General features: G+C 41.4%; 1 protein-coding gene across 1 annotated transcript in view; it reads right to left on the reverse strand.

Annotated features, from left to right (window-relative positions):
- The window catches only part of RBM20 (RNA binding motif protein 20), a 97,912-nt gene extending 80,572 nt beyond the window's left edge, over positions 1-17,340 (reverse strand). The window contains exon 1 of the mRNA XM_062496315.1: positions 17,213-17,340. Within this exon, the coding sequence (XP_062352299.1) occupies positions 17,213-17,340 (128 nt within the window). The remainder of the gene's footprint in view (positions 1-17,212) is intronic.
- Between the last annotated feature and the right edge of the window lie 7,869 nt (positions 17,341-25,209).

The following is a 25,209-nucleotide window of genomic DNA, read 5'->3' on the forward strand; positions in this document are numbered from 1 at the left end:
GGATAGAGCCTTCCAGGAAGGTGATTTGAACATTCCCCAGTGCCTGGTTAGCACCCTCTATTATGTGTACAGAGAGACTCAAGACTGATGGCATTAGACAACAACACAGAAAGGTGGGTCACAGCTCAGCGAGTGCACGGGACAGGCTTGCAGTGGGCAGAGCCACTGCAGTCACAGGAGCTGTAGATTATTCCTGGTCTACCCACTACTCCTGTGTTGATGGGTAGAAAAAACTGCTCATGGTCAGCTGCTGAAGAGAAATGCTGCCCTAAGAATGCACCACAGAGCAACGTGGCAGACAAACATTGTGTTCTGTATAGTCACAGTTGTCTTTAGTGTCACCCACTTTTCCCACGATGAATGTCCAGCATCCTAACTTATTTCTGGCCCAGGGTACACGTGCTGCAGGGCTCGTTCTCACTACAAGAGAAGCCAGCCTTGCTCCTTGCCAGCAAGGGACTAGCTCTGCTTCTGACATGTGAAGCAAAGTCTACACAACAGCCCTTAGATCCAATTCTGTGAAACTTGTTCCACAGCTGAAAGCCAACAAGGGTCAACAACATGCAGCAGTTTAGTTTCACAGTGAATCCCCTTTACAAATAGCCCTGGACTGATAAATGCCACCATGCTCCTTAAGATATTTTTTCCAGTAAGACAAAGACAAGCCCTTAATAGGGCAACCTGCAGAGAACTCAGTAAATGAAACCTCTGGATTGGCTTTCCCAGGGAGCCATTCCCATTTTACTTCCAAGACTTCAGTATCCCTAAGGAGATACGCAACAGCGTGATTATCCACAGTTCAAGAAAATATATCTACATCTGTGTGCATGTGTATATATACGTAAACACACACACTCTTCATACAAAACCACATTGATACAACAATCTCAACTATCCCATGATCTCCAGATTCCCAGCTCTCCAAACAATCAGGTCCGGCTGACCCTTTCACAAATTTATTACAAGTGTGGTAAAACCTATAGAAGGAGCACGTTCTAGAAGCTACTGTAAAAGTTAGGTCATGTCACATGTCTTGCAATAATCTGAAATCTCAACTGGAGAAAAAGGTAAGCCATTTGTTTCTAAAATTGCACCCTGAAAATATAAAGTCAGTTTCCACCATATCAATGTGTTGACTCAGGGAGCCTCAGAAATGTGGTAAGAAACCAAGAGATATTTTGGACAATATATCTTATCATATACATCGTTGTTCCAACACTGATTTTACACAATTTCCTGGTGGAAAGAGCCCAGGCCTTTTTGGATGACACAGCAGCTGTGTGGGAGACCAGAATAAAGTATTTATACATTGGGAAAGGTTAGTGATATTAATAGCTAAAAATGTTCATAATCTCTAAAACAGGAGCTCCTTACATAAATAGAACTACATATAAGAGCACAAACACACACACTCCAACAAACACATGCACACAAAAACGTAGATGTATTACACACATCTCTTACTAACACTGAGAGAGATGTTCTCTATTCCACCTGCATGATATGCTACACAAGAAAGTTATTTTGTCTGCTTTCCTTATCAGATCACATGACAGAAATTTTGCCATTATTTTTATTCATTTCAGTGAAAAGCACTTTATGTCCTGGCTCTTTAGTTTTACTACCTACTTAAACAAATACATTTCATGTGCCATTTTTGCAATAAAAAGGAGGATGCTTCAAATTCTTCAAATAAAGTCAACTATTGCAACTATTTAAAACCCTAGTATGAAGGAAATGTAAGAATTTTTATAGTCTTTTTAAAACCACAGGTTTAGCTCAGCTTATAAATCCATTCATGTGAGCTCTGCAGCATTCAAACAAGTGGATAAATGCTCAAGCTGCTAAAAAACAGATATAGTTTCCAATTCTCCAGTTATTTAACCCCATCTATTGAAAAGGACATTAGAGAATTCAGTGTCTGCTTTAAAATAAGATGGTAAGACATTACAAAAATAGTTCTTTTTGCCACCTTGAGAAGTTCACTTTTAAGATTATCTAGAAGAACAATCAGCAATTTTTCTAGACCTGCAAGCAACAAAAATCTTGCCCTTTCAGAACACTTCAATCAATGTTGAAGGTAATTGCTGTCCTGATCACCAGCTCATATTGAACAGATGAGCACTAGTAAATCAAAAGCTGTCCAGGTCGCCTACTGTGGATCAACATATACACAATGGCTGCTTGCCCATGACTGGAAATCCTTCTGATTGCTTAATGCTGTCAGGTGCTTCATTTCAGTGGCCAAAACATAACGTAACATTCCAGAGGACCAATTTTTTCAGGCTTCATTTCAAGCACAGAAGTATGTGGACACCATTAAAACCCACCGATTTTGCCAAGATGTTTTTGTCAAGCGTGCGTTTCACTAATTCATTTACAAAAATAAACTTTAAAAACTAATCAGTTTAGAAAGCTAAACAGCAACAGAAGATGCAGACAAAGATGACAGAAGCAGAAGTTCTGCAGGTGCTGTTAGTTCGGCATTTTTAACATTGGACTACAGTCTCAATTGGGGAAAAGACAATCTATTAATGTAATTAGCATTATTTTTAAAAATTGTCCAGGTGAACATCACATTTGTATTTAAGTCTGAAAATCAAATTTTACATTTCTCAAGGAATAAGTGGCCTGTGTATTTTTGTACAGGATGCAATATCCTCACATAAATCTTTGTGCTGACAGATTTTCAATCTGAAGTAAAAAAATGGGCAGCAGTACAGGAGAGCATGAACAGGGAGACAGAGGCCAGCCAAGGCAGGAGGATTTACAGAAGAGATGGTTTGCCAAGTGTTTTCGGGAGAGGGCAGGGAGGGGGTGGAAGCTTGGAACAAATCAATGGGCAAACTGTTCCAAGCACCAAGATTGGCATGGGAAGACACGTCCAAAAGACTGACTCCAGGTTTGTGTTACTTAACATCACTGTCTGGCTATCTAACCATACTGACACTAACCACTGTGAATAGCAACACGTTTCTCACCAGTGATACAAATGCGCTGTCATCCAATACCCAAATCTATGAAATCTCTGGCATTTCTGGTAAGCAGAAGATATGCGAAAGTCCAGCAGTGAGAACAGCAAGCAGGATTTGCCTGGGCAGATGTAATCACACTTAGTGCCATGCCCAGGTACCAGCCACCCCAAGGACAATTTGTACCAAGTCATTTACTCATTTAGCTGTCAAGGGTAGGAGTGCAAATAGACTCCCATACGCACGCTGCAGGAGTATGTGGATGAAGGCAGTGCCTTTCAAAACCGATCATCTCACCCAGCTTCATCTACCTGACAGCTCACGAAGGACTCTGCACAGTGGAGCCTGATCACTGCTTAGCCAGACATGAGAAACTGCAGGGAAAACTTCCCGAAATCTCCGTTGTCACAGCTACTCCCCACTAACAAAAGCAAAGGAACCAGGAAAACACTGAGGAGGTTTTTCCCATTTTGCGCTATGGTTAGGGTCAAGAGCTAGTCACACGAGTATGCAAAGCACTGTGCTCTCTCGGGAGTGTCCTTTCCAGGTGCAGGGATCAGTTGGGAATGAGTCCCACAGCCTGTGCTTCAAAGAGCTGAAAGTCAAAGAAGTCAAGGCACAAATGCCACAGGGAGCAGAGACGGCCTTTTCCTTTGGTACCTGTGGGTGCAGCGCTGGGTTCATGGGCGGGGTGTTCCGGGCGCGGATGCTGGAGAGGAGGGTTTGCAGGAGGAAGCACACCCTCTGCAGGCTGACACTGCGCCACCGCAAAACAGCAGCGCTCTAGGCAAGAAAAGGCAGCTCGGTTTGAAAGGAAGCTGCACGGATTTTTTCAAACTCACTGAAATGCAGGATGAATAATTCAGTACATCTAAATCAGCAGGGAAACGGCACAAATCTATGGTATATAAGCAGTTCCACTGCATCTCCTGTTGTGGGACCACATTGCCGTTTTCACACAAGCAAAAGAAAAGACAAGAAACCAAAATAAAATAGGAATAACTTTGCACAAAGCAAAAGATGTGAAGAAATTAAAGAATAAAAAGACATTAATTTGAATACCTACATTTTAAATGCACTTTCTCATTATATTTTCCAGCAGAACACATGGAACAGATATACAAGAACCTTATCTACTTGCTAATTTTTAACACATCAAAATGGATTTTAAACATTCACCATGAGTTTTCCATCACTGTAAATAATAACAGAACTACAGATTAAGCATAAAACTAATTAAACAAACATCAAGTAGCTAAAATATGTCTACAGTAGAGATTAATATAATTATAGCTCAGCAATTTGAGAAGAGAATATTTTGAATAAGTAGGTAATTAAGTTAAGAGAGGCCTAAAGAAAGATTTCACACTCACATTCATATGCTGAAGCAGTTTAAAAATAGAGAGCAAGAACTGCCTGACTTCATGTTTTAATTTTAGCTGGGTGATGAGCTGGTCCCAAAGACAGAAAGGGACAGCAGGATTTTTTCTCAGCAAAGTGCCCTTCGTATTTTTATGTGAAGGAAATGCAGTATGTTCTATTAATATCCTGTTGTGGCCCTACATAAGCCTAGGCACCCTTTCAGTCAGGAAAACGTTCTAGTTTGCTTCTTCAAATCATTTCATTTTCAAAGACATACACAGAAGTTAGAGAATGTCCGCACTGCTCCGACCACTCCACAGGTAAATAACATCCACACAGGAATAGACACTTTGTTTTCCCATCAGTCACTTAATGCAACTACTAAAGCTGCAGTTTTCTATCATGAGGAGGGAAAAGCAAATGATTGTGTTTGCACCTTAACTTCATTCTCATTTTAATTAAGAGTTGGGAAAAAAATGTCAACACCAACCAGAAAGGTAGGTGGGTGCAGGAATGAAGAAATGTTGTTTGACTTCACGCTGGCATAATGCCTAGGCTCTCCCAAAAAAAGCTGTGAGAAATACACAGACTTTTCCCACATAAAGGAAGATTCTTCCTCTGGGTACGGCTCCCTCATATGCTGCACCTTCCTGACACCTCTCTGATTAACCCAATCCAAGCAAAAGCTTCCCCAAAACAGGATCCTGCCAATCCAACAGTATTTCAGGCTGGCAAATTTTGACAGTGGGATGGGACTGAAATTCTTCCTGTTCAATAGCATCACATTGAAAAGTTTTCTGTCCTTCAGGGAATGATGGAAATGAAGGCTAACCAGCTTGTAGATTATTCTTCAGTCATACTCTTCCCAAAGTGACAACTATGCAAGTGAAGGTCAGATTCTTCCCTAAATCCTCAGGCATCACAAAAGCACATTTTTAACTAAGAGTGGTTTTCTTGATAGATGACAATGGTTAAAACCTAGGCAGGAGACCGAGTTAATCCTCCAGTGAAAACAAGCCTGCTGAAGTCTCCTGCTCTCTTCCACAGCTACATTCCCTTGCTTGTATTTTACAGAAACAATCAGCAGTAAGACTTCAGAAATGTTCCCCCTCTTACATTTGGCATTTATTTATAGATTCATCTGAGGCTTCACTTGTAAAGTTCCACATGCATTAATACTGGTCATTGATTCACTCCAGCTCCGTCTGTGAATAAGCATTTGCAAACTTTATTTGCCAGGGAAGTGAAATGCAAGTCAGTCGAAGTTTGCATTAACATCCTGCTGGTCAGCACTTCCTAGGTGAGCACGTCCTGCCACGATGACCTTTAGTGTGTCCAAAAGCACAGAAGGACCCTTTCAGAGACCTGCTTCCCATCCATTCAGCTCTTGAGGAAATAAAGCAGAACAGAGCAGAACATTTAGGCAGGTCAGCCTAGGAAGATGCATGTACTTTGTTTACACCCATATAACTGATACATTTTGGTTTTAATCTTAGAATGGGTTTGCATTTTTAATTACCACAATGTGTTTTTTCCCCACAATCCTACCTAACCCAATCCTAATTTATGTTAGAAGTTCCATACAGTTCTGAAAACTTTTTTTCCATTATGCTATTCAGATGAAGGTCACTGTCTTTTCTCTGAGCAAAAGCAGGCTCTGTGTTTCATTTGTACACATGAAATGCACTCATTTACTCTTATCACTCCTAGCATTTCTAGTTTTAAGTGTCAGATACCAAAACAGGCCCAGGCATCAAGAGCACTCTATCCCCACCATTGGAATGACAACTTCCACTTGACTTCTGGCATCAAATGAAGTTAAAGCACTTGAAACTAAAGACTAGAGAGATGACCAAGTCCTTTTGTTTTGCTGAAGACCCCTTTATTTTAGAGGTGCTCCTTTGCAAGAAGGTTGTTGGCTGATATTTTTACTTTCTCCTGCTTATGTTCAACACAAAGTTTGTAGAAAGAGATTATCACTCACTGCATCACTATTTACAGTTAGTTATTCCATCCTTATCCTAACAAGACCCTAGTCAACAAAGCTTCTGATCCTCCCAATTTAAAACTGTAAAATGAAGGCATTTTTATTTTAATTTTTAATATAAATGAAATTTCTGCTTTTCTTGCTCTAAATTTAAAAAAAATATTGAAAATCCAAGGACCAATTCTTCTTCATTTCCCTTCCTAAATCGTTCAGATAATGCTTCTCTTCCAGTGTAAACAAATTGTTCATGGGTTCTAGGTACGAGTGGTTGGTTTTCTGTGGCAGAAGACAGAGACATTCAATTTATTTTTCTATCTTCTGAAAAATGAAAAATACCCTTTGAAAGAGTTTACCATGCAGACACACCTTCCTTCTACACAGCCCTCTTGCCCCTTCACAAGATGATACACCAGACTCCATTCAAGGGGCAAGTACATCTTTGGCAAAGCAGTTCTGATTTCAGAAGGAAACATACAAAATATTCATTGCTTGCTCAAATAAGCTGTCAAGTCTGAGTTTGCCTCAGAGCCTGCCCAACAGGATCTAAATGCAGGGGAATGATAGGAACCCCTCTGGCTTTATTAGGCTGTCTGGCAGTACTATATAAGAAGCATTCTCCAGGTCTTACTGAAGAAGTAATGCTGTCCCTACAGCACTGGCTTTCTTGCATGTGAGGGAGTGCAGGGATCCAAGCCAGGCTTCCAGGTGATCCAGCAATACTCCCACCACAAACGCCTGCTGCCCCCGCTGCTGCCACCCATACAGTTCTGTTCTTAGAGTAGTGCTGAATCCTAAAAGCTGGTCACTCTGCCAGCTTCACTACAGATAAATAAATACAATTACCTCAGGGAGCTTAAATTAAGAACTGCCCCTCTGTCTCACACAGTTATATACAACTCTGTCATGTTCAAGCTTGAAGATGCATTTTTTCCTGCTCCCTTGATGGTTTCGTTATTTCTTAAGGACAGGGACTAGAAGTGGAGGGCTAAACATTATGTACTCCAAGTCTCCTCGAATTACTGAAATGTCTAAACCTAGATCTGGGGTCCATTTGTCACAAGTCACACTCTTGGTCAGTCTCCACTTTGTCCACCAGGAGCCAACCAGCAAGCCCTCCTCCCACACTGTGCTATTTGTGCAAACTGCTAGATTGGAGAAAAAAAGTAGATACAGAGCTGGTTTACCTCTAGTGAGGTCCCCCTGCCATCCAGCTAAGAGGTGAGAAAACTAAATATAACAAACTTAAAACTACAATTATTGTATGGGAGTTTGCCAGAGCCGCTCTGAAGCTCCTAATGGTCTGCTGGGGATTTATGGATCAGCTGTGAAAATTTACTCACAGCTAAAACTTGCCAATCAAGTCCTTGGCTTTGAACACTGCTACCAACTTCTACATAATACAGTTTGAAATCACAGAAATGTCAAAGCAAAACAGTAGGTTTTAATGCTTCAGAGAAGTATATCAAAAAAATCCATCATATTAAACTGACCAATAATACAAGTGTGCAGAGGCTCCCTTCTGAGTGTCTGTATCTTTGTATAAAATGGTCTTACATTTTTACAGAGCAGGAGATTACAAGTGCTGCCAAAATACACAGTAAGAGACAGTATGTTGTGCAGAAAAGACTACAAACTGCTGTTTTGCAGTTTAAGAGCAGATTCCATCCATAAATTTTGCCAGTGATCCAGAAAATAATATTATTTGCTGATATTACATGGTCTCGCCATATGAATGGGGATATAAAATTTATAAAAGCTTCTCTGAAATTGTATCTGCTATTTCCATTTAAAAAGGGCAGCAAAAATAGCTAACAAAAAACCTGAGAACTTACACAGAAAGCAAAGGAAGTAGCCAGCTTAGATGAGAGATGTAAGACCATGCCTTTTTTCTCCCAAATGCTCAGCACGAATGAGAAGACAATAGTGACGGCCCCCTGTAAGGGCAGCGCTGTGCAGAGGAGCTGATGGGCTCTTTGCATACCCCTCTCCACCTCCAACTCTACAAATCCCTGCAGCTGGGGAAGCTTCAACACCCCAGAGTACTGGTTTGAAAACATGTCAGATGTCTAATATGCTACTAAGCACCACAAAGTAGCATGGATCCGTATTCCTCCCTGCATAGATCCATACCCTTTTAAAAGAGAAATTTTAATGCTGCAACATAAGGTAACTTTCTATTATTTACTTTGGCTTCCACTACATTAGGTCTCTTGTCAGCAATTACCCCAAAAAACAAACAGTGAAGAGTCATGAAGCCTTGTGAATTTAATGATAGGATCTGATCCTTTAAAGCCTTATACAAATAAATAGTCCACATGTGTATGAATAAGGCTTTACAAGATCATAGGATATACACTATACCCAAAGAGGCATTCAAGTCTTATTTACCACTGACAAGCAAACTCTCGGTCACCTAACATTATTTATGTTATGCTATAACTTATATTATATATTTATAAAATAAAGACATAATGCTTTACTCTGCACAGATATACTTTTACCATCTGCACAAAGTGACCAAGGGACTTCTAGCCCTTGAAAATTTCAATTTAACTCCTTTTTTTTATTTGGAAGGAAAATCAATATTTTAGTACTTTGCAATGCACAAAACCTAGGTTGTATAATAATGTCTTTTATAAGTCTGATCCTCCAAAGATACATGACATGTGATTAATTTAAATTTCATTGTCAAATTTGGAATATTTAACTAGCATTTTTTCATTCACCAGAAACTGGGAAAGAGGAGGCATGTTCAAGCGCAGAAAATGAGTTGACTTGGATTCAAGTACCACAGAACTTCAATTATTTTATTACAACACTCTACCAATGAACCTGGTTGCTCATGCCACCCACAGAGGTACCTATATCATCATCCCAGTCATTATTCTTCCATAATTCTTACAAACATGTTCACCTCTACATGCAGCAATGACACTTTGTTAAGTGTAATGCATGGCAGGGTAACCTGAGGCAGACCTCTTGGTTCATCTCGGAGTCAACAGAAGATGCCAACAGAAGGGTCAGCCCTGTCTGCACCATGAGAAAGTGTTGCATCACAACAGTGACCTTGAATGAAGCAGTAAATAAAGAAAACAGGCCAATGTTTGGTTGTGAGCTGGCAAGACAGGGGAAAATTGTGGGTGACCTTAAAAGAATGTGCCATGAGAGGAACACAAATGGATGGTGCAGAGTACATGGACAGCAAGGGTGTGAACGTTAAGATGTGTGAATGGAAGACATTGGAAGATAAGAACCTAGGGCTGAAAAAGAAAATCTCATCCTAGTTCACTATTTCTCTCTATGGTTTCAGGAGATGACAGTTGTCTTTTCTCCAAATGCCATCCTTAGTCTGAATTGTGCATAACCTCTGACAGAATTTTATGTGGAGGAGCAGAGGAAACATTTGACAATCACTGGAATAGAATCCAAACTGCAAACCACGTAAATACCCATAGCTGTGCCCAGCTCTGCAGGGACTGGAGAAATGTTCTCTGTACCAGAAATTAATCTACTCTCAGTCTATTTCCAAGAAGAATAGAAAGAAGGGTGAGAAAGACATTATTAAAATATTGTTTTAAAAATACTTTATTGAGGCCAAAAACAGAACAGTAAAGGTTGGTCAGTGTAAGGAACTGTGTGTGTCATCAACTTAACATAATTACTTAGCAGGTCTTCCCTTAGGGGGAAAACATGTTAATCAGTAGTGGCAGAAGTAAGATTTGCTCCTGCAGAAACAGACTGTATTTGTTATCTCAGTAAAGGCAATATCAGCCATCAAGCCACTTGTCAGAGGTACTTAAAGCTTGTTTCCTAAGACAAATATTAAAATGTAAGTAAAAATGCACTACAGCTCCTGCACATTTTCAAAGAAATGGCCCTAACTCACAGACACTATCAACTCACACATCTCCCTACATCCAGGAAAAAAGCAAAGCCATGACACATAAAACTGTAGATTTTGAAACTACCAAATTCAAGACATTTGCATTGCTTGAATTCTAAAATTCTGCATCCTAATCTACAGAATATCACAAGTTTTATGGCAAGTTGAGGTAAGTTAAGACTAGATAACACCAGATGCTTTTGTTATCTCAAAAGCTGGTAAGTCAGAGAAGGGACCAAGTGATCAGAAAACTGTCAAGAAGCTCTCATAACTTGCCCATAATGCCATTTTCTCTGTTCATTCTGGACAACAGAAGACATTACTCAAGGGAATGTGAGTTAAAGACTTCCTTATCCCATCCCTGTCTTTTTTTTTGGAAGAAGTAATCCAGAAGTGGAATCTCTCTCCAAGGAGTGGTCATCATTAAGATTTCACATAGCATAGGCTTTAGAGTTAAAACCATGGAGGAGTTAGCCTACCCCTCACAACTAGCATAGGGACATAGGTCCCTGTCACCTCCAAAGTCAGGCAGGGCTCATGGCATCTTTGGAGCACTCTGCAAAGGCTGGTGACACAGCTGCACATCTCTAAACAACAGAGATGATGAAGAACCAATCTGAACTGCATCATTCATGTAACAGCCAAAAGAACAACAGCCTGGTCCTGTTCGTTGCCTGTTCAGCTCATCTCCCAACACAGACAAGGAGAAAACCAACAACAAAGGCATCCTCCTTGTAGTTCCTTAGATGCACAAGATAATTGTACCACAAGTTGCATATTCAATATCAGCAAACTCCCGTTTCACAAGTTGCAATCCAGAAATGCAATTAGCCTGATACAAAGTAACTGTTTGTGTACTCATACCTACCGATCCTTTAAAAAAACAAGTCTGTGCCTCCTTCCTGCAACAGAATACCCAATGCTTTTACTCAGCATTTCTCCTAAATAGGCAAGAGGCATTTGTAAAACGGGCTAGGCTTCAGCTGTCAGAAAAGGACAGATATTAAACGTTTCTAAAGCCCAAAGGGAGACGTTTTCTGGCTTCCCCCTCTGTGTCAAGTGACAGCTCCACTGTGATGGGTCATTAGCGTGACAAAGGGAAAGCAGCTGGACATAGAGAGGGGCAGAGGCTAACAGAGCGATTACATCCTTAAATCAACTATAAAATGCTACAAAGGATGAAGAGGAGGAAAAAAGGCAGGAGAATATTCAGGGGAATAAAGCCAGTTGATAAAGTGTCCAGCTGCAAATCATATGAAATTAATTCATTTAAATAAAAGAAAATCAAGACAACTTAGTCTTCTGAGAAAGCAGATTCTATTTGAAGGAGTATTATAAAGTAATTGAAATTACTATTTCATGCAAATAACCCATTTTTCCCTCCTAAATACATTTCTACAGCCCCTAGGAAGTAAAAATATACCTTTGACGATCTAGCTCCTCCCATTTTGATAGCCCCCAGAAAGGATTAGAACTGGTTACTGGGGTTTTTCCTATCTCCATTTTCCTTTCCTCCAAATGAGATTGAGAAGATTTTAGCACCACAACACAGCAATATCTCAGCAGGTCACACACAACTCTTACTGTTAGGTGCACACAGCTCCAAAAGGACAAGTGGTGAATTAAAAGGAAAAGTATAGGAACATATTTTCCAGTCTTCCCATTGATGGGAAGAGTATATTAAATTTCCAATAAAAAGTAACATCCAGTCAACTGAGTTTTACTAAAGAGGACTCAATTGCCATGACTCCAGAAGTCACTTCATATATTGCTTTTTATAAATTGCACATTATTTAAGTTTTCTCTGAAGTTGGCATCACTGCTGTTATGTCCCTCCCCACTAAAATTTGACATTTCTGGGCAACTAAGAATTGATTGATAACTCATAATAAAAGTCAGATTACTTGGAAATGTTTGCATGCAACACATTCCTTCCACATTCTTTTGCTCTGACTCCTTTTATACCTCTGTGCTTTCACTTCAGCCTTTTTATTTTGCCATTCTGACAGTAAGCTGCTGGGTTTTAAATCAGAAATTAAAGAAAAAAATCGACCAAACAGAACAAACCCAAGTCCCAAACTCCACGCTTTCAGTCATTTTTGTTTAAAACAGAGAGCATCCATATGATTAAGTCATCTTTAACCTTTGGGTCACAGCTGATATAAAGAAGGGGTCATTGTTTTCTATTAAAAAGAGAAAAATAGGATAAATTAAAAAGAAATTTTAATTATGTGATTTGAAGATAATTATAATCACTGATGCTAATTTTGGAAAACAACTAAACTTAAAAGTGAAGTACCCTCTATTTGTCCCTGTCCCCTCCATGCACACACACATTTGGTACATATATTTGGCATTTTAAATCCTGATTCTAATCTCAGGTGAGTTGTAAGAAGAACCACAGTAATTACACAGCAAGAAGCCAGACAATTCCAGAAAAACTGCATTTCCCCCCACTGCGTGTTTCATAATATACAGAGACAATAAATGGGAAACACAAGGAGAAGCTTAACAATGTAGGTTTACTTCCCACATTCCCTGGCAAGTCCCACACCATGCTGCTTTTGCAGCTCCTGTACCTTGTTTTGGTAAAGCTGCTCAGCTAAGACAACTACAGCCCCCTCTGTTTTGTTTTCATCTCCAGTTAGGGCTGTTAGATTTGTTTCAACACAAACTCCATGAGTTTTCAGAGCCCTGTCAGATAGAGAAGAAATTCAGATTTTGGAGATGTACTTTAAAAGGCAAATAAGTATGGAAAGCCTGTATCAGTAACAGTAAGAAGAGAAACAGTAAAACCAGTGTTTCTCCTTGTTAAGCACCAGCTTAGCCTTTGCCATATATGCCAAACTATTTGCCATGACTAATGTATATAATGGTAGTACATTTCATATTTTATCTCTCTGGAGAGACTTTGAGTTGGGGAGGGGAAAAAAAAGAAAGGAAAGAGAAAATACCACACGACACAAAACAAATGGATAATGAAGCAAAAAAAAAAAAAAAAAACAAACAACAAACAAAAAACCCCCCACACGTTTAACATAATGGGTTATAGTTTTAACAAAAAGATAAACTGGAGGCAATTTTTCCCAACAAGTCTTCTCCTTGCTGCTATAGGAAATAGAGGACTCAAAGCACCCCAGCCTGCTTCCTCCTCTCTGCCCCCAGAACTGGCACAAACTGATGACAACTTGGGCACAGATGTTGGAAATTCCATCTTCCTTCCAGAGGAGCTCAAAATCTCCAGGGCACAACCCCTTAGGAGAAAAAATATTAACTTTGGTTTTCACCCCATTGTTTTAAGGTGCCTTTTATTCAATTTGTAAACCAAACATATTCCTATATCAACACAGGGAGTTAAAAACTGCACCATTTCCAGTGGACAGATATGACCCGTGACAAACCATTAGAAACAAAAGCATACAAAGAGTTGGATTTCAATACAATGTGGTCTCCTACAATCACAGAGTTTACTTATGACAAATGTTTTCAGCAAGAACTCTCACAGAAAGCACTCTTCATGCAACATGTCTGTAGTTAACCCACAGCCACCACTCAGTCCTTTCTCTTTTATTTCCAAGTAGTTGCTCTGCAATTCATTGTAGACTGCAATGAATCACACACCTGGAATTATTAATAGGAGTCTCCACACTCTCATGCTGCTTGGCCATTGCAGCCAGTTCTAAACAGCAAGTACTAAAATTTGTCACACACACTGACCTGTCATCCAAAAAGTACATTTTGCAATGCAACTCCAAATTATAAACAAAACTTTCAAACCATATAAATTTTCTCATAAGAGCAGACTTACCGAGAGAGGGAAAAGAATCCCCAAGCCAACAGTTCCAAACACACATTGGTCTTTTCAGAGATATTTGTGTTTCACTTGCTGACACTACAGACCCTACCCTGCATTTCTACTCCTTCCACACGACTGCAACAGAAACCAGTGATGAACACTGGCCAACACCATTACCACTGTTCTTCTCAGTCTTCTGCTTTATTTCATACAGAAGGGTATGTTTTCCTAAGTCATCCTCTGAAGCATATAAATTCAGGTTTCCCTTTCTCAGCAATTTCTCTTTGGCTCTACAGCTTGAGGGCTTTGACTGCCATAAGGCTTTTAGTTTTGGAAAATAAGAAGTATTTTCCCACCAAACATCACGACAATCTGCATAGATAGAATGCTTTAACTCTGTAAATCTTATCATTGGACCTTCACTATCAACACAATTGACGTTGTCACTCAGGGGGGAAAGTACAACATGTAGAGAGCATATTTCAGTTTATATCTTATTGAAATTGGATACTATCAGCAGGGAATTTAAAACTAGGGGTTTAGCAATACTTTCATTTTAAAATAACATTATAAATATTAAAGCAGAAGGGCGTTCAAAGAATATAGTACATGCTACCTGGGTTGCATGAGTTCAGCCAATGTAGCTGCTACGACATTTCAGATCTGCAGTTTCACTAAATTTTAATCCTTGTTCAAAGCTTGGCACTCAAAGTGAAGCTTTATCAGCTGCCCATGTTGGAAGCCATATTTTAAAATTACGTGCTTCACCTAACATCTCTAAACCCTCCCAACAAAACTATTGAGGGGGGAGAAAGAAGGAATCCAGAGAGCATTCAAAGTTTAAATGGTATAATGAAAATGTATATTTTATACTATATTATAATGAAAGATTTGAAACAGGGAGGTGCTTTGTTAAACACCACAGATTATTCTGATCTACTTGACTCTGAATTAGCATTCTGCAACTGCACATTTGTTTACTGCACCTTGCAAAGCAAAAAGATGGCAGCTGTTGAAAAAAAGTCAAGAAAAACAAAATGCTCAGAAAACAAGATCAGTGTTTCTTTCCTACAATGCAACCATGACTTCATTTTGTAGAGGAATCACTGTTTTCCTTTCCATTGTATTTTTACCAGATGCAATACCTGTTCTAGCATGTTAGAAATAAATTTGGAAGAGCAGTTTTGCTCTTACATCTCCCTTCTAATCATTCACTAAATATTTAGTTTAGATCATAAAATCAGCAAAACAAAGTACAATTAGCCTGCATTTCCAATTCAGTGCATTTATTAATTGACAGGTAAACAGGCGCACACCAAATTACGCCACACAGTTACAAAACTGTATGATCAAGTTGCAGGACCTTAGATGGAGATGTTCGATGTTTGCCACCCTGCGTCACATTAACATGACAAAGAACACTCAGAACATGGCATCTCTCTCAAATCTTTCCATTAAAGGCAGGGTCAAAAGGAAACCATTTCAAGTTTCCTTACCTATAATTTGCTAGGAAGCATGACTAGCAAGAATGAGATGCCCTCACATGTAACACACACCATGTCAGAAATACAATCGTGAAGTAGTCTCAACAGATCTACCTATCTCACTTGCAATACACAGCCACATAAAGTCTTGGTGATTGTGAGAAAACAAGGGTCATCTTTAGAGACTGTAGTTTAAAATTTAAGACTGATTTTGAGTAAGTGTAAATTACTCTGTGGTTGCACAATAATTCACGCGTACCCCAGCAACAGCTCAGTGGACTTAGGAAGAAACCATTAGTGTTTCCATTTCAGTGCAAATCTCCAATCAGAAATAAAAACGTAGGTAACAAGAACCTTGAACATTTTCACAACTAAGTTACAAGCCATGATTTAATAGCAAACAGATTAAAAGAAAATCAAGCATCGAATTTCTGGACCACATTCTGCAGAAAGTTTGAAAGTCCAGTTATTTACGTATTTATAAAAGCTGAAGTGATTTCCAACTTAAAATAACGTTCATATTTTATATTTGCGGTAACATCAAAGCATACATTGCACATAAGTATTTCTATGCACGTGTGTATTTTGCAAATGTGAGCAAATTGAAAGCGTTTCCTCCATTAGTTACATTGTTGAGTTTTGTTAAGAAAGTGACAATGGAGATGCCTAAGCCAGCGCCTTTGCTGAACGGGTTGTTGCAGGAAAGCAGCTCAAGCCCAGCGGCAAGGCCGTGGCAGCTCCTCAGTGCTTTGTCATACCCGCGCTTGGCTTGAGGGCCGCACACGGACTCAGTCCACTTGGCAGTCTGGGACATGATATCGAAAGCGGTTCTCAGCCTTCACTACTGCGCAGCACCCAGTGTCCTGCTCGTCACCTCAAGCAGCAAATCTTAAAGTAATAGAAGGCAATACCCAGCTCCATAGCTGGGTATTTGTTAGCAGATTAAAAGTCCTTACCTCTTTTAATACGTTATGACTTAGGGAAAAATCACATACAGTGCACGCAACCAGCACAAATCATCAGCTTAGGCCTTACTCATGCTTCACCTATTAACTACAGAGCATTCGGTTTATCTTCAGGCTTCTCATTTAGCCTGGTAAGTATCAATGGCACCACTGCATCTGTGTAGCAGAAGTGCTTTCTCCCCGCTTTCTGGGTGGAAAACGAAACAGCAAAATGCCATTCGCATCACTGAATTCATTAACAAGAACTTTCAGCCCGCACAGGTTACTTTCCCCGCGACAGTTTAGCAGAGATGCGATCGCTTCTGGCACCCCACGAGTCCCTCGCTCTAGGCCTGGCGGGGGGACCGCAGCAGCGGGACCCGGCCGGGCAGGCGGCACACACCGCCGCGGGGCGAGCGACGGAAACTGCCCCGGCCCGGCTCCCGGGCGCGGAAGACGCGGTGCCGGGGGAAATCCTCGGGAAACTGACACGAGCGGCTTTTCGGGCAGAAGACTTCTGAGGGCAGCGAGGCCACCGCCGGTCTTTAGGGCAGTCCGTGCCCCTAACAGCGGGGTCGGGCCCGCCGCCACCCGCAGGGCGAAGCGAGGCAGAGACCCGCGGGGCACCGCTCGGCCAGGGCCGGTGCCGGGCCGACCCTCCGCCCGCCCGGCTGTCAGTCTGGGCGCGGGGGGAGGGAAGGGGGGCACCGCCACCGGGGAGGGAGAACGACCCGCGCCTGCCCGCCCGCCCTCCCGGCGCGGCGGAACGCGGGGCGGCTCTTACTTGTGAAGGAGCTGGGGCAGGCTGGGCGGCGGCATCCCTCGGCTGGGGGCCCCGCTGCGGGCATCGCTCTCCGGCGGGTCAGCGCCGCGGGGAGCCGGGGCCTGGCTCATGGCAGCGGCGGGGACCATACGGGGCGGCCCCCGCGGCGGGAGAGGCGCGGATGGCCGCACCGCCCGCGGCGGCGGGAGGGTGGGAGGGTGGCAGAGAGAAGGGAAGGAGGGGGGTAGAGGACCGGCCCTGGAGACAACCGCGCTCCCCCCGCCGCCCCCCCGCCGGGCTGGCGACGGCGGGACAGGCAACCCCCTGCGACTGAGCCCGCCCTGCCGGAGGGCTGCGGCCACCGGCGGGGGCGGCCGGCGCCGCGCGGAGCCCCGGAGGCGCTGGCGGGGCCGGAGGGAGGGGCGGGCGGAGCCCTCGCCCGGCCCCACCTGGGTGCCGGGCCCGTGCCCTCCCTCCTCCGCCCGCACCTGCCCGACGGGAGGGACCCACGCCCCGCGGCAGCCCGGCGGCTCTGCCCTGTGTCCTAGCCGGGGCAGTGTGGCTCGGGCGCACCTCTTCGCGGCAGGGTGGCTGGGGCGCACCTGGCTCTACCCGGGATGGTCCCGGGGGCTGTACAGCAAAGAGTGAGCAGCACCGGCCCCTTCACACCCCGGCAATAGTTTACAATCATCAAACGCCAAGGGCAAGAGGAAAAGCGTGTGTGCTGTTCTAATCCCTCGCTGGTAGCACCTCTGAAGAAATGTTATCAATAATTTATCAGACACAGGCTCTGCCGGCTGATATAAAACAGGAGAGGAGAGTGCATCCCAGCCAATTAATAAACCTTCTCGGGCAACGAGTCGTCTCTATAGCACCCCCCCCCCCCCGTTTGGGGCCAACCACCATGGGCTTTTAATAAAGGATGTCGATCCTGGGCTCCCCAACCATATGTTAGCACGATCAAGACCTGCTACTCAGGAAGGCTTTACCTGCAGCTGTTATAATACAGGACTAAGAAGTGGGATTGCTGCCTGACGACACAATGTGACAAAAAAAAACTTTTACCTGCACACGTTTTGGGAGAAAATTTCAGATGACCGATGGATCAGAAGTTGCACTCTTGCATTATACAAATAACACTGAAAATGTTTTTTTCTAGCTCTTGCTCCCTTTGTAATGTGCTGCTTTTATTAGAGAGACAGGTCAAAGACCATTTCAATACTTGCTCCTGCACTACCTCTGCTTGCCACACACCCTCCCCCCAGCACACACACATACCGAGGAAAGCAGAAACATCCTGGTTCTTTTGAAAAATTAATCCTAATTCAGGGGAAAGATGAATTTTGAAGGGGTCAGGTTCTCCTCCCCCTGCACCTGGCACAGTCATTTACAAGTATGTTGCCTTCTAAACGCGAACAAAATGCCACCTCCGGTGACTGGAAAATTTTAAGTTAGTTGCATTAATCACGTACTTTACACTTTGCAGATGGAGAGCACCAACCAGGTGCAGGGCAGTGGAGATTTGGGCTGGATTTCAGTTGCACATTTACTTAATGGTAATGTAACACCAAATGCACCTTGTAAAAATGAATAGTAACAATACTTCTTTAGACACTTCTTTTGACTTATATTATATTCTGAAAAATTAAAAAAAATTTGAGCTTCACATCCTTTCCAAAAAGGAAAAAAAATTTGCAAATTATGTGTTTTCTTGTTCAGTGAGGGCCAAGGGGTGGTCAGCACTCTGTAGCTTCAAGATGCCTGATCTTCGACCAAAGAAAAGTTAAGGTCTGGCAGACAGATGAGACAACTAATGGGAAAAAAAGTTTAATGTGTGAGACCATCTCCACCCAAAGTTTAATGCAAACCCCAGGTGTACACTGATCATCCACAGAAAAGTGGCTTTGTGTGAATTTTCGGAGTAGTAGTGAAAGCCCTTGAGACCAAGCAACAGCCACTGCTGCCTGTAATTATTTGAGGAAGTGAAAGATGGTGACTCATGGCTCAGAGGGCAGGAGGAGCACAGCTATGACACTAATGCACGGCCCTGGATTAGGAGGTGGATAGTCACAAGAATGTGCTACTTCACACAGACATATTACATCACTTGTAATAATGGATCAAGTGTGTTTTACTAGGCACTACTATTTCTGCACTTAATATATCCACTGTACAACTTGGCATTCAGTCTCAGCATGGGGTCCTAAAACTCTGCAAAGATTTTCTCCATTCATTTTAACAGTTCTCGTCTCTATGTCTGCTTCTTGTCAAGGTTGTTTTTTTTCTGTCATATCCCAGTGTTTGGCTTGGCATGATCTGGTGTGGCAAAAGCACTGACCCGTCACCACCATCTGGTCCTTGCCTTACCACAAGGCACTAGCAAAGGCTCACTCAGAGGTTGCCTACAGAGAAATTAGTGGGTGGGTGTGAGCAAGCACACACTGACCGATGTTCATGGACTCTCTTATTCAAGAACTCAATATAACTTTTCTGGCCAATCCTTACAGTATTTCTGGAGCACTGCCACAAGAGAAAAACAACAGTGACTGGTCCAAAAACACAGTTTTAGGGTCTGAGTTTGGCAGTAGAACTGAACAAGTGCTAACAGCTCTACAAGTTCCTATTCTCCTAAAATGGAACATAGTTATACACATGGAGAAATCAGAGCTGTAGGTTTTTTCCCCCCTGGCTAGAGACACATTCTGTGTTTGTGTAACTGTCAGCTAATAGAGATTTTGTAAAAAATATTAACAAAACACTGAGTTTCCTGTTGATGACTTTGTATGTATTAAATATCTATTATTTTAGATTTAAAATATTGATTTTTTAAAAGTATCTATGCCATGGGTATTAATGAGAGCCCATGCAAAAACCAATTCTGGCTAGTAATTTCAGCTGAGATTAATATGCTCACTGCATCTCCCAGTACAATTAAATTATCCCCACCTCTTACAATTAATGCTTTTTTGGAGTTTTCAGTTGTAGCAGTCTGCATGCTAAAATTGAAATCCTGATCTAACTGCTGTTCTAACTTGCATGAAGCAGCTCTCTGGTGTAAATGAACTCACACCCAGAATATTCCATTTTTAGGAGCAGATCAAGACAGGCACAGGCAGAACCTGGAAAAAAAGAAAGGGATCATAAACTGGGAAAGTGATGGAGCAAGGCACACACAGGATACTGTATTCCCAAATAGTTCAACATCAAATAACAAAAACAGCAAAGATTTCATTGTTTTAAGGACTTACTTAACCATAGAGTTTCTCAGTAGCAAGGAAACACATCTAATAATAAAAGATGTCAATCTACCTATTAGTCTGACTAAGGCCTTTCATAGGTTTGTGCCTGAATCTGTTATTCTGTGACCTGAAATTTAAACATTGGAGATTTAATTGCCTTAATTGTAATCTTCAGAAAATTAATATTATTAAAAATTAATCAACTCTTTCTTATCAGGGAAAAGAAGCAGTTGGAAAAAAACCCCAAAAGATAGAAAACCTAGATAACACAAGTATCTCAGGGCCAGGGCTGGCCCAGCTGTATATGTTGTGCCCTGATGTAAATGTCCTGCTCACTTAAGCTGCAATGAGCAGCACCAGTTTAGGTACCACTGCGTGTGGTTAACTCCTGAAGTGGGTAAGGCACCCAGACTCAATGGAGAATAAACTCTGGTTTTTACTGTTACTACTGTGCACAGGTACTTTAATTCATATTTATAAAGTGTGATCTAGATAGTGTTATGATGGTTCTGCAGCAGCAATAGTCATTAAAATACAAACATGATTTCATGTAGAATGAGATGACATCTCTGAAATAGGACTGAAGTAACATAAGTATCCAGTTGCGGGAATAAAAGACTTCATCTAGGAAGAATGGCAACGTCGTACTCCTTAACACACTGGAGAGAGGCAGGAAAGCACTCTCTTACTCAACTTCTTTCCTTCAAAACTAATGAAGGAAAATTCAGAGGGAAAAAAAAGAAAAACACTTTAGTCCAGTCAGTTTATGGTTATCAATATATTAGGTTTTCTCAGGTTACACTGAGCCCTGTTTCTGGAGCTTGGGGTACATATTTTCTTGTTCTCTCTGATCATTGTTTGGATAGAGAAGCTGAAGACTGAAACCAAAACTTCCAGTGCCTGGGTATGCAAAATCTGCCTTCTGGGTAAGTCTCTATTCACTTTTATCAGCTTCTTCTGAAAAATATTTCATCAGCACCACTTTTGACTTTTTCCTTTTCAGTGATTTTCTTTTCACTGGATATGAATGGCAACAGGTGGCCACAACTGGTAGGTTCTTTTGCAGTTACTCTGGCTTTGCATTTTCCTGCACCTGTGTGGGCTCTACTGCTCATGACTGCATGTCATTGAAATGGTGGTGTTCAGAAATACTCAGGGTACATTTACAAAGGACCAGGTAAAATTTAGTTCAAGCCTGCAAGTTGCTTTACGAGCAAACAAAATTTTCTGCCATTTGAAAGCAGAAAGTTTCCTGATAATTTGAAAGGAAAATACAAGGGAGATCTAGTCCTTTAGAATTAGTTGGTTATAGAGCAGATGTTTTCATAGGAGAACAGAATCACCTGAAGAATATAACTAAACATATTAGGTTAGGATCAAATTAGTCACTCCATGAATAACCAAAAAAATGAAGCTTATGAATGATTCAACAGGAAACACAGCCTGGTTCCAGACCTCTGAAAGGTGAAAAACAAAACTCAGGAGCTGGACTGACTGCTTCAGTGTGCAGATGATGTGCTTTCAGGACAGTCTACCATGATAGCTAAGACTTTCAAATATGCTGGGACAGCCAGCTAATGAGAGACAAACACTGCAGAATTTTAAGCCTGATGCAGAACAGTGTGGAGCCAACTAATAATGTCTTTTTGCAGGTACTGTGAGAAGCTGTGTACTCCCTCAGCACCTTGAGCCAGTGACAATATAATCCTCAATTCACCTGTTATAAATTTAGAAAATATTGGAATGTGCAACTGATCCTACCTAGGAGGTACACACTCTTTGATCCCAGAATACTGGCTCATGTCATTAATGGCTTGTATCATGCTCGTTTTTAGCTGCAGAAATGGCAAATATTTACTCTTTTAACTATATTGTCCAACTTAAAGAACAGCTGAATGTAATTAAAGAAAACATAATGGCAACAGTAAAAAATTAATGCTAAACTACTCTGAGGAAAAATGGCCTTTAAAAATATCCTTGATGCTACTCTCAGCTCTTTAGATAACTGAAATATGCATGTTAATAACCTGAATTATCTTTCCATGCCTTCACTATTACATACTTCCATTCATATCATGGTGTACTGGTCTGCTTCCAGTCATCCTCGCTTCTGTTTCTCATCCTTTATGGCACCATAAGCACAAGAGAATTAACAATAATTGCTTATTTATTTGTTTACCCCGCTCCTTTCTAATGTATGAGTGGGGAGGTTTTCCTATCATTGCCAGAATGGTAGATAATAACTACTACATCTTCACTATTAATAAAAATACCCATAATTAATATATTTAGTACAGATTATACTTCAGTAATTTTTAATTTTAAAGATACTGCATTAGAAGTAAGATCCAGCCTTTAAAAAGCTTAATTTGTCAAGCTTTTAAATACTAATTCTTCTTTATGTGCATGCAAGCTCTGAGGATATATGCATAGCTGGAGGCAAAGTCTAAGCTTAATGGTTTCTTTACCCATGGTAAAACACTGATTTTTGCATAAATGCTGAGTACCATTTGATAGTGATAAACACTACTGACACACAAGGACAAACTGGGCATAAATTAGATTACCAAGTAGAGTCTTTCAATATTTTATATGAAGACAAGCAATTTCTGGAAGTCTGCCTAAGTTCAACAGCACCAAAGACTGCCCAATTTATGCCCCTATAAATGAAGTTTAGTTATATTGAGGACACAGCGACCTGGTCTACGGCAAATAGATCCATCCCCGGATCCGTTCCTCTCACTTGTGAGAGATGTTCTGCAGCACTGAGTTTTAGACAGGCTGCCTGTGTGACCCCGTCTGCTGGTGTGATGTGCCGAGGTGCCCCGGGTCCGGGACGCTGCGGAGCTCGCACAGAGCCAAGGCCAGAGCTGCAGTGCCTCCTGACGGAGCGAGGCAGGGCTCCTTCCCCCTTGTCCGCTGACAAATTGCACAGCTGTGGTGTTACATGTCAGCACTTGCAGTGCGGATCTCCGGAGACAAACCAGGAATGTTCTGCATGCCAGACAGTGGCACTGAGCCATTACATTGAGACAACCTTCTTGAGGGAACCGTGGGCCCTGAGTGAACAAGAGTGGGGAACCCACTGACATTTTGACCTGCAGCCATGTAACCATAGGCAGTCTAGTGCAGTGAGGCCAGATCTACAGCTGAAAGAAAAGAAGTCTTGCAAAAGTGTGCCAAGTCTATGTAGTGTTTGCTGCGTAGATACTACTGTGATTTCAAACAACTCTCGTGGCATTTAGATAAGGTAGGTGAGACTATGTGCCCCCTGAAGTCTGAGATATGCTTTCATCAACATTCATGGTGAGCCCAAAGTTATTTAATGATGTTTATCATCATCTGGAATACTTCCAGTGGAAAACATGATCTTGCTGATCTGGAATCTAACTCAGCTCCTGCAATCTATATATTCAGGGTAACAGTCAACAGAGAAATGCACACTGACACTTAATGCAGAGAAGCAAAGGACTCTGAAGTTATCTGAAATTATCTGCTCACCTGTTGAGGTCATCTTCTAAAATCAGCCTTTCAGTTTAGAACCTACAGTTCTCGCTTGTTTCACTGAACTACCACAGCTGCTAACCTTTCACCTGCTCCTTCCCCTCAGAAAATCTACAAGGACTTTTAAAGTAGTTTTCCTACTGGGAAGCTGAAGAATATACAATATATAGGATTGTGAAGTAAATTTTGTAAATAATTATCCTAGGGATTGAAAAATGAAACAGCAGTACTGAAAGACAATTATGGAGGGAAAAAAGCCCAAAATGTTATTGTAACCATTGAGGAAAAAATGTAACTTATTACTGTGATGTCAAATTATTAAATGTGCCATCTAGGATAGGGAAATAATAAAAACCATTTTGACTTGGGTTCTGGAGGGCTTCTCCTTTGTTACTTCCCACTTTAGTAGTTCACCTCTTTATCAACATCTGGTGAGGAAAGGCATAGAAAACAAATAGCAAAGAGAAATATTAGTGTAAAAAGAAACAAATTAAAGAGCAACAACTCATGGTCACAGGTAACACAGCAAAAGCTTCATGATCACAGAAAATAATCTTAAAAGAGAACTAGCAGCATACTGTAGATGAGGCTACAAGAAAATTAATGCACAGCTTTTTGGAAACCTGTACTTACAGCTGGTATGAGTAGTCTGCTGTCAAACTAGAAAGGCGTATAATTTGGAAATCTGGAAGGGTTAATTCCTTTTCCTATATTGTTATTCAGCGGTCTGGGTAACAGAACAGATCACACATCTGAAACGTGCATGTGGGGTGAAGTGCTATAGGCAAGTTGGAGGAGAGAAAGAGTTTTCAGAACGATTTGGAGAGATCAGAGAAACAGTGAAAAACACAAGATTCAGCTGAGGAAGGACAGGTGTTAAGTCCTGTACTTAGGAAGGGAAAATATTGTCTGGGAAAGTACAGGATGGGGAATGACTAGACAGAAAACAGTTGTTCTGAACAGAACTTGGGGAGTATTAGAGAGGATCACAGCTGAACATGAGTCAACAATATCATGCAAGGAAGGCATCCATCAACCTAAGCTATATAAATAGGAGTTTTGTCTGACGTAACTCCCTTATTTTTCTTGATGATGATAAGGCCTCAGTAGGAACACTACATCCACTCTGGCAGTGGTTCTTTCACTAGGAAATGGATTGAAAAATTCAGAAGAAAGGATAGGACTGACCAAAAGCCTACAAAAGAAGAGCCACAAATTAAAAAAAAAAAAAAAACAATATGGAAAAAAGCACTGCTCAGTCTAGAAATGAAAAGA

Source organism: Cinclus cinclus, chromosome 7 (assembly GCF_963662255.1).
Source record: "Cinclus cinclus chromosome 7, bCinCin1.1, whole genome shotgun sequence".
Classification (NCBI taxonomy): Eukaryota; Metazoa; Chordata; class Aves; order Passeriformes; family Cinclidae; genus Cinclus; species Cinclus cinclus.